Source organism: Mandrillus leucophaeus, unplaced genomic scaffold (assembly GCF_000951045.1).
Source record: "Mandrillus leucophaeus isolate KB7577 unplaced genomic scaffold, Mleu.le_1.0 Scaffold16, whole genome shotgun sequence".
Taxonomy (NCBI): domain Eukaryota; kingdom Metazoa; phylum Chordata; class Mammalia; order Primates; family Cercopithecidae; genus Mandrillus; species Mandrillus leucophaeus.
In genome coordinates, this window is record NW_012101587.1 from 714,472 (window position 1) to 725,279 (window position 10,808).

At 55.8% G+C, this 10,808-nt stretch overlaps 1 protein-coding gene across 1 annotated transcript in view; it reads right to left on the bottom strand.

Moving 5' to 3' along the window:
- The window catches only part of NFATC1 (nuclear factor of activated T-cells, cytoplasmic, calcineurin-dependent 1), a 160,828-nt gene that overhangs the window by 98,397 nt on the left and 51,623 nt on the right, over positions 1–10,808 (bottom strand). The window contains exon 8 of the mRNA XM_011975903.1: positions 2,792–2,951. Within this exon, the coding sequence (XP_011831293.1) occupies positions 2,792–2,951 (160 nt within the window). The remainder of the gene's footprint in view (positions 1–2,791; positions 2,952–10,808) is intronic.

The window sequence follows — 10,808 nt, forward strand, 5'->3', positions numbered from 1 at the left end:
CACAGGGTGCGGGAGGACGGGGACACAGGGTGCGGGAGGACGGGGACACAGGGTGCGGGAGGACGGGGACACAGGGTGCGGGAGGACGGAGACGCCGGGTGCGGGCGCACAGTGCTCTCCTGACCGCGAGAGCTGACAGCCACCTCCCCAGGCCCCCCGCTACCCTCCAGGGCTCCGCTGCACTGCAGGAGACAGCGGGCTTTGATTTTATGGACAAGCTTTTTCAGCTGTAGTGGACAGACGATTCACAATGAAGAGAACAGCATTTCTCAAATGCAGGAAACTCCTGTGTCAGTGGTTCCCAGTGGCTCTGACCAGCCACCTGCAGCGCCCACCACCCACGGCCTCGCCCCCGCGCCCCCAGGCCAGTGCAATGAGCCTCGTTTCTGAACAGCGGGAAAGGGGCTGTGTCGAAGGATGTGCTAAAATAACCCAACGGCAGTGAGTGCACGTCTGCGGTTCCGAGGAGCTTCCACGGCAACTGAGAGCTTTCTATTCTCATTTGTTTTATAATTATGCACAAATTCTATTTTTATCCAATTTGTGGTCCACCAACTGAAAGAGAAAACAAACCCCCAAAACCCCCTCTTTTTAGCTGCTTTTACCTCACACTTGCATAGACATAAATGCCACAGATACATCAGAAAACTCTTTAAATTACTAATTTCTCACAATGAGATATGCTGATAGCGCCTGACGTTTTCCATGCAGGGGACTGTTTTCTCCTGCGTTTCAACGGAAAGGTCTCCTTCTGTGGAAACACAAGGCCAGCCTCTCCCATTCTGCTGCTGCTCACACATGGGCCACTTGATTTGGAATAATTTTTGAGGGTACATTTTAAAGATATTTTAAATCACTGTTTCAAGTTTCCTGAGTCCTCCAGAACACCTCGACCCTCTCAGTCGCATCTGTATTGATAGATTTCAGCACCCTAAGCCCAAGACACCCAGACAGTAGAACAGAGATGGGATTCCACAAGATTCCAGAAGATGCAGGGAGGAGTGCCTAGCACTGAGCCGTGTCCACGGAGACAGGTGGCACCAGGCACCGGCGCTACTCACAGGTAGGTGAAAATACATCCATTAAAACCCAGGGCTGCCTGTAGTCCCGGCTACTCGGGAGGCTGAAGCAGGAGAATCGCTTGAACCCGGGAGGCAGAGGCCATAGTGAGCTGAGATCGCACCACTGCACTCCAGCCTGGGTGAGAGCGAGATTCCGTCTCAAAAAAAAAACAAAAACAAAAAAACAAAACAGACAGACAAAAACCTCAGAGCTCTCTCCACACTGTTGGTCCCACTTTACCCTCCAAATAACAGCCCTGATTCCTACAACTGCCCCTCATCTGGACATGGTGAAAAGGGCGATGGCCGGTGACCCTCACCGATACAATTCACAGCAAATGGGGTGGACGAGGCCATCATTTCTCTATTGCCTTATTTCCACTCTTTCTTTCACGGCCTCATTTCCTGTCCCTTCTAATATCCTTTCCACTGAGCAATAACAGGCTTTCGGTCAGTGAAAACCGAGGCAGGGACGGGGAGGTACAGGCCTGCAGGGACGAAGCATGGCGCAGCGCTGTCTGACCTTTCCCACCTGGGAGGGTGGAGACTTTAAATGTCAAACTGGCCGCTGTGCACTCAGGTGTCTCCCGCATTTCCTTGCTTCAAGCACCGACAAGGTAGGTACTAATTGGCATCAAGCACACAGGCCACAAACATCACGTTAACAGCATCTGCAAGTGCTGGTGGAAACGCCTCGCCCAGCACCCTGCCTGCTAATGCCCTGCTGCCGGCTGTTACGCTGGCAAACAGCCATTTGTCCCTGTGGCCGCCTTCCCTCCACTATTTATCTAAATGGAAAAAAATAAAAACACGGGGCACCCTGCTGAGCACCCCTTCCGGCTTGCATCATTTCCTAAGTAACGGGGCTGGGGCACCCGGTTTTCTGCTGTTGGTGTGTGCTGGGAAAACGTCCTCTGCATTGCTGTATGGCCTGGAGCCCTGGGGCCGGACACCCTTGCTGCTCTGTGGCTGCCAAAGCACTGGACCCAGGGCCTGGGGCTGATGAGGTAACAGGTGAGACCGAAGAAAATGCCAACACCCATGGCTACCCGGGACCCACATCAACACCTGGGGTGCATGGCTCTGTGTGCAGACGCTGCCCATCCCCGGCGCGGTCACTACACACCACCTCCCTGGACAGCCTAACTCTATGTGGCTTTCCCCCAAGGTGAGAGCAAGGTGAGGAAGCCACACAGAGCCCAGGGAGACAGGCCTACCCCGGCAGAGACACGGCTGCCAGCCCCAGGCCCACTCTGAAAGCCACTCCTCCTCTCCTCGGGAAGCACCTTGAGCCCTGGTGCCCCCAGCACCCAAGCCCAGAGTGTGGGATTCCGCAGGGCTGGTGGGCCACAGAACCTGCATTTCTGAGGGCCCCCCACCAGGCGAGGCTGGTGCTGCTGGTGAGAACCCCAGCAGTTCAGAGGCTTGAGAGAGGGGAGAATCAACCCCCTGAAACATCCACACCACAGGCAGCATCCGTGGACACGAGAGCTGCTTTGGGCAAATCTGAAAACAAAGAGGGAGGGTCTGCACATGTGGAAGCAGGAGGTGCTGTGCCACGCTCCCATTCCAGCTCAGGGGCGGTGAGCAGCCGCCCAGGACTAACCACGACATAGCATTCAGCTGGCCTGGCTAGGAGAGTCTGTGGTTTCAGCACAGTTAGCTGTGGCTCTAAAGTTACTTTTGGACCAAAACAGCAAGTGGCGTGCGAGTCTGGCCTCGGTGCCTACCTGCACGATAGGGTGTCCTCCAGCCGACGCCTTCACGGCCCCCCGGCTGCCCTCCGTCTCGTAGTGGGCTCGGTGGTGGGACTTGGGCTGCACCTCAATCCGAAGCTCGTACGGGCCCGAGTGGGATGGCAGCTGCCAGTCCAGGGCGGGCAGGGTTGGGCTGGAAGGGAACAGAGCAGAGGAGGCGTTTAGCGCCACACGGACCTCACCCGGGCCACACGTGCCGCGCTCAGCCATCACCATCTTGGGTGGACACTTCCTCAGTGAGCGCACATTCTACACGGAGATGGACAAGCCCGTGTCGACGCGATGCTTACTCATCGTGACCCGTGGCCATGGCCCGGCCAGTTCTCTAAGACGGAAACATTTTCCAAGCACAACCTTAACACACTTCTCTTCCTTCGTGACAGGCTTCTATCAGTTACTTAACCCTCCAGTAAGACAGGTTTTAGAACTCATTGAAAATCTTTGTTAAAATCTAAGAGGTCCAAGCTGTGGTCTAAGAACAAGGAAGCTCAAACCTCTCCTTGCTATGGACCAGATGTGCTGCTGCTGTTGGACAGGTGACTAACGGGGCCCTTTATAAAATGGTGGGTTTGGAAGACGTGGTGTGTGAAAGACCACCAGCCCCCAGATTCCATGATTGCTGCAAGATGAACAGAAGGGCCTGACTGAGGGCCAGGAGGAGGAACCGGGCATCCATGGAGGGCAGTGAGAGAAAACGCAGCAGGGCGGGGTGCGACAGTGAGGGCTTTGGGAGCCTGCTGGTTACTGTGCACAGAGGACACGCGCCGCATGACGCGGCAGGTGACAGGTGCCGGGTCTGTCCTCAGAGCCCATGGCTCAGCTGGGGGCTCCACGGCCCCTGTCCTTTCAGGAGATGAATGTTTGGTGTGAAAGGCTAAGGTGAGGTCCTGCCTGTGACCTCGGCCTGAGGGTCTTCCCAACTGTGTTCTGTAGGAGGCCCAGGTGGACTGTCTCAGCATTCCTGGGGGCCACACCGTGCACCCAAGGGGTTCTCGCATCTAGGGAGTGGCCTGCCCCCACGCAGCACCATCCACGCAGGCACCACCTTCCACCCCATACAAGAGGCCGGCGCTTCTGCCATCAGAGTCCGTTTCTGGGAGGCCCAAGGCTCTGTGGCCGCTGCAGCCCTGGCCCAGCCTCCTCTTCCACTCAGTCTGTCTCCTCAGCACTGCCTGCTGCAGGGGCCAAGGCAGGCGGAGGATGCGGTGGGACCCTCCCTGGACCAGCACTGCTCAACAGATCAGGTACAACACCCTGCGTGGGCAGAGCCAGCCCAGGGCCCAATGACCGTCCTCACCGCTATGTGGGCAGAGACCCAGGGCCCACCAACCGTCCTCACCACCGTGTCAGCACAGCCAGCCCAGGGCCCAACGACTGTCCTCACCGCTATGTGGGCAGAGACCCAGGGCCCGCCGACCGCATTGTGGGCTGGGGCCCCTGAGGTCACCCTCCACACAGGGCCTGTGACTCCCCCATCTTCAGAACCAGCCCCTCTGCCAGGACTCAATTATCGCCTAGAGCTGCTGACCGTCATTCTATGTCCGTTTTAAGTACAAGCCACAGAGACATGGGACACGCAGGCAGCTTCTTGGGAAGGGCAGGTTCCGTGCAATGCAGGCTCAGAGCAGGGGCATCTGCGAGTTCAAGGAAATTGCCTCCCGAGCCCCCAGAAGGCCCCCACACCTCAGGACACACTGTGAACCCAAAGTGACCTACAAACAAAACAAGGGCGGGACACGGTGGCTCACGCCTGTAACCCCAGCACTTTGGGAGGTCGAGGTGGTGGGATCACGAGGTCAGAAATTGAGACCATCCTGGCCAACATGGTGAAACCCCATCTCTGCTAAAAATACAAAAATTAGCCAGGCATGGTGGCGGGTGCCTGTAGTCCCAGCTGCTTGGAGGCTGAGGCAGAAGAATTGCTTCAACCGAAGAGGCAGAGGTTGCAGTGAGCCGAGATCTCGCCACTGCACTCCAGCCTGGGTGACAGAGCGAGACTCCATCTAAAAACAACAACAGCAGCAGCAGCAGCAGCAGCAGCAGCAAAAACCAAGGCCAGTCGCAGTGGCTCACGCCTGTAATCCCAAAACTTTGGGAGGCCAAGGGGGACGGATCCCTTGAGCTCAGGAGTTCAAGACCAGCGTGGGCAACATGGCGAGACCCCATCTCTACAAAACAAACAAAAAATAAAAACATGAGCAGGATGTGGTGCACATCTGTGGTCCCAGCCACACAAGAGGCTGAGCGGGGAGGATCCCAGCCACACAGGAGGCTGAGCGGGGAGGATCCCAGCCACACAGGAGGCTGAGCGGGGAGGACTGCCTGAGCTGGGGGAGGTTGAGATGGCAGTGAGCCAAGATCGCATAGGCTTCAGCCTGGGCAACAGGGCAAGACTCTGACTCAAAACAAACAAAATAAAAACAATGGGCAGAAAAGACTGCTTTAAAGAGAAAAGCCCAGGAGACTGCTTGAATGGAATCAAACACATAATTTTAAAAAATACGAACACCTAAAATGTTCCTTAACAAGACTACAAATTTTGTGACATTGGAAGCTTCATAGTAATTTGAAAACTTAGAAATAGATTTATACAAAGATGCACCTGGCAGGCTCACCACCCACCTCCGCTCTGTGGGGTTTTGGGCTCTGCGGGTGCCCAGTGGACCCCGACAGCCACGACCGCTTCCCTGACAGAGGAATCTCCAAGACGCAGCTTCGCGGGCTGCACTGTCCGAGCTCTTTCCCACGGGAGGTGATCAGCACGGACACCCAGCATCCGCTAACGCTGCCAGGTGGAAGGAAAGGCGGCTGGACCCAGGGCTCCGCACAGGAAGGACAAGAGCCTCTAGAGAAAGGCTTCCCTGCACAGAGCTCGGGGCCAGCTGTGAGTCTCTGGGGAAGGGAGAGGGGGCAGCTGCAGGGCTGGGCAACGAAGGGCCCCTCTGCAGCGGCCACACCCACTCCTGGACAGGCAGGTACCAAACAAAGTCGTGGATGGTGCGAGGCGGCGCCTGTCTCAGGTGCCTTGTACCTATCTTTTTCTATGAATTGAAAAAGCAACAAATAAAACGCAAAATTCACAGCCGGGTGCGGTGACTCACGCCTGTAATCCCAGCACTTTAGGAGGCCGAGGCAGACAGATCACCTGAGGTCAGGAGATCAAGACCATCCTGGCCAACATGGTGAAACCCCGTCTCCACTAAAAATATAAAAATTAACTGGGCGCGGTGGCGGGTGCCTGTAGTCCCAGCCACACTGGAGGCTGAGGCAGAATTGCTTGAACCCGGGAGGCGGAGCTTGCAGTGAGCCGAGATCGCGCCACTGCACTCCAGCCTGGGTGACAGAGTCAGACTCCGTCTCAAAACAAACAAAAAAACAAAATACACAGTGAAAAAAACTGGGCTCACCGGATTCCCAGGAAAGTTAAGACACAGAGAAGAGACAGAGCAAGAGAGAGGAGGGAAGAGGGAAGAAAAACAGAAAAGCCACCTCCCCCACCGCTGGTCTGCTTAAAGGCAGATGCATTTCCTAAAGATGAGGTAGTCTAAACCACTCTGCAGTTGACTATTACATAAGAATAAGTTTGTGTAAACACAGCCATGTGTCACTTTATGAGGGGGACACACTCTGAGAAACGTGTCCTTAGGCCATTTTGTTGTCGTGGGAACTCATGTGAACCGACTCGGTGTGGCCAGTGCACACCCCAGCCATGTGGCTCACGGCTCCCCAATACATGTCTGCACAGCGTGTGGCTGTGCTGAACACCGTGGGTGACTGCCTCACAGTGGTCAGGGTTTGTGAATCTAAACACATCTAAACACGGAAAAGGTCCAGTAAAAATATGCTCTCATGATCTCACGAGAACCCTCATACGTGAAGTCCGCCGTTGACCCGAACCGTGGTGCAGGACTGCATTTGGCTCTGGAATCATTTGCAGATTTAGTAACACAGTGTGTGCACGGCTTAAAGCAAGAATGATTTACAAAATAAATATCATAATCCAGACAATTAAGATGATTGGTTTTGGTTGGAAATTTTCAGCATGAATTTGGCAGCTCTACAAATTTGTGTCTCTGGTTCAGACAAAAGAGCCCAAATGAGCAGGAAGGGAGCCTGCACTGCTGCGGAGACGGGGCGGCTGCTGCCTATGCTCCACCCCACTCCACTCCACGTGCTTCCTTCCGGGGGATGACAGCCGGGGCAGCCGTGGGCAGGCGTGCTTCAGTGGGGGATCTCTGACCAGCCTAGCCCCGGGAACTGCAACTTGCTTGCTGAAGCCCTGAGCTCAGGACTGAGAATAATTCCAACAACTTCAAAGTCATCTTCGACGTAAGCTAATTTTTTTAAAAAGTGACACTCAACGCAACCAAAAAAATAAAAAAAAAAACTCCGGTGAAATTTGCATCCAACGTCTACCTGGTCTGGACGGTAACCGATGCTCACAGAGCCATGGTGTGTCTCTCTCTCTCTTTTTTTTTTTTTTTTTTTTGAGATGGAGTCCCACTCTGTGGCCCAGGCTGGAGTTCACTGGCGCCATCTCGGCTCACTGCAGCCTGTGTCCCAGGTTCAAGCGATTCTCCTGCCTCAGCCTCCTGAGGAGCTGTGAGTACAGGTGCACACCACCACACCAGCTAATTTTTTGTATTTTTAGTAGAGATACAGTTTCACCATGTTGGCCAGGCTGGTCTCGAACTCCTGACCTCAGGTGATCCGCCCGCTTCAGCCTCCCAAAGTGCTGGGATTACAGGCGTGAGCCACCGCGCCCGGCCCACTGCGTGTATTTCTATAAGAACTTTTACAAAATGATGCATCTTAACAAAATGAGATACATAATCTGGTACTTTGTCTTTTCTTTTTCTTTTTCTCTTTTTACTTCTTAGAAACAAGGTCTCGCTCTGCTGCCTAGGCTGGAGGGCAATTCTCCAACTCCTGGGCTCAAGGGATCCTCCCACAGTGCTGGGGTTACAGGCACGTGTCACCATACCTGGCCTTTTTATGAAAGAAAGATCACATTTTGAGCACTTCAGCATATTCAGAAACAATTTAATCACAGCAACCCATTTACCACAAGGACCATCCTCCCTGTACTGCCGGACTCTGCTGTTATAAACGTCGGTGACACGAACATCCACACAACCAACTCCCAGGCCACACCTCCGGTCACGCCCTGAGTGCAGACCCATGGATCAGAGGCGTGACCATCTCGAGGCTCCCTGCAGGCGCCACCAAGGCCGCTGCTGGTGGGTCTGATTCACCCACCGGAGTCCGGGCTGTGCTTGGTCTTTGCCAATGTGTTACATCAAGGCAGTTTTCTGGGCTGCTGTTTGCATCTTTACATGACAGTTAAAAACACGAGTGCAAGACTGAGAACAACACACTGTGTACAAATAATAAAAACAAACACTTCTAAACCACCAGGGTAAAACTTCTAGAATATCCCCTTGATTTATTTCCTGTTTCTCACTAAAGACACCACAGGGCCTGGCTGACCTTCCAGCCTGCCCGCCGGCCCGAGGCCCGCCCCCCACCACACAGAGGCTAGCCGTCCAGCCCCAACAACCCACCGCACAGAGACCAGCCATCCAACCTTCCCAACCCACCGCACAAAGGCCAGCCATCCAGCGCCCTCCAACCCACTGCACAGAGGCTAGCCGTCCAGCGACCCCCACCACCCACCGCACAGAGGCCAGCGGTCCAGCCCCCACCACCCACCGCACAGAGGCCAGTCGTCCAGTTCCCCCCCGGCTGCACAGAGGCCAGGCATCCAGCTCCCCCCGCAACCCACCGCACAGAGGTCAGCCATTCAGTGCCCCGCACCACCCACTGCATAGCGGCCAGCTGTCCAGCCCCCACAACCCGCTGCACAGAGGCCAGCCGTCCAGCATCCCCCACCACCCACCAGAGGCCAGCCGTCCTGTCCCCCTGCCACACAGAGGTCAGCCGTCCAGCCTCCCCACTGCACAGAAGTCAGCCATCTAGCCACCCCCCACCCACTGCACAGAGGCCAGCAGTCCAGTCCCCCCAACCACCGCACAGAGGCCAGCTGTCCAGCCTCCACCCCCACTCATCGCACTGGGGCCAGTCATCCAGGGAGGCTCACTGTTGTGCATGTTGACAAATTGGGCAAATACTGGTCCCCCTTCCCTAGGTCTATTCCATACAATCCATAAAGTAAAACCTTGTGATTTCACAGACAATGGGACATGGGTCTTAAAAACTTTATGTGAAGGACAACATCACAGCACAGCACAGAGACACCAGACATGTGGGTACACGAAGGGCCGCAGCCCAGGGGACCCCTGCAGACATGGAGACGGTTCAGCCTCCAGGAGCCCCCATCATTCCCAGCCTATGCCGGCTTCAAGCCGAGGACCTGTTCGTCCTGAGCTCCTGCAGGGCTTCCCTGATGAGTCTGGAGAGTTGAGAAGGTACTAGGCAGAATGCAAGGCGCTGCCAGCAGGGAGTCACTCTGGGGCGTGGGGTCGGGGCATGGCGGCTGCCATGGGGCAGCCCTGGGGGCCAGGTGGGGCACTGCCTCCCCCCAACTTCCCACGAATCTGCAATGGCTGCAGAATCAAGTTTAAAAATGCTTCTCACTGAGCCAGATGCAGGCTCCACACCCGCAGCAACACCCAGAGAGGCTGCAGCCAAGTCACGGGGGTCCGGCCTTCCCGCCCCAGCAACACTCCCCAGGACCCCTATGTTTGCTGCCCCTCTGGGGGTCCGGGGACGGTGCTGCCACGGAGGCTTCAGGTGGACACCAGGGGGCCCAGAGCTGCCAAGTCTGAGCCTGCAGGTCAAAGGGAAACACCTGCCAGGCCCTGCGAGTCCCGACACGGCTCCCACAGCAGTGCAGCTCGGGTCCTGCTGTCCTCACGCTGGGGTGGAAGTGGCGTGGGACGTGGCGTGGAGGACAGTGGCCTCCATGGCCCAGGGAGCCGGCCACAGTCCTTTCCATGGGAGGAGCCGTTCACGCCCCTGAACCTGTGTCTCCCTCACCTGGGAGGGGCGTGAGGGATTTTTTTCAGCCCAAAGCTCACAACAGAGATGCCCTCTGTGCCGGGGGTGGGGGGAGACAAAGATATGCCCTGGAATGATCACTGTCTGATTCTAAATCGCAGGATTAATTGCTTTTTTTTTTTTTTTTGAGACAGGGTCTTGCTCTGTCACCCAGGCTAGAGTGCAGTGGCCTCACGGGATCCTCCCACCTAGTAGCTGGGACCACAGGCACACCACCACACCTGGCTAATTGTTATATTTTTTGTAGAGATGGGGTCTCCCCATGTTGCCCAGGGTGGTCTCAAACTCCTGGGCCCCAGCGATCCTGGCGCCTTGGCCTCCCACAGCACTGGGATTCCAGGCGTGAGCTGCCACGCCAACGCACGTGGGTTATCTGTTTAAAAGGCCGGCACAGGACTCATTTATCGTGGTTTATCTGTTCAAGTCTTCTACAGTTTGTTATTTGTACAACCAAAAAAGTGAGAAACTTTGCTCTCAGGTCTTGCGTCTCGGCCTCTGCCCAGCTCATCCCCTGCCCGCCTGGTGAATGGGCTTCAGTTTCCAAACAGCTGAGCCTGAGGCCCTGCCGGGTCCCTCCCCCTTAGAAAGGCCACGTCCCAGCATCTGAAAACACCCTCCTCATGAGTGGCCCCCACCCTGCCGGGGAACGATGAGAATCCCGGAATCGCGCCCTCAGCGGCAGAAGCCCAGAGCCGAGGCAGTTCCTTTGTTTAAGTAGTTTGAGTAAAATCCTTTAATTCTGATTTTCCAAGGGTTAAAGCCTGTACATGCTCATTGCTTAGGTGAAAACTGAAGGCTGCTCCTGACTCCTGCAGTTTCTAGACAGACGAAACGACAGACTCTGAACTCGGCAGGGCCACATCCGCCCACAGGACGCGACAGGAGCAGCCTAGGGAGGGCGAGGGTTCCAGGGTCCCCTTGCAGCCTCTCCTCGGCCGGCAGCCACAGGCCTCATAGCCCTTTGGTTGTG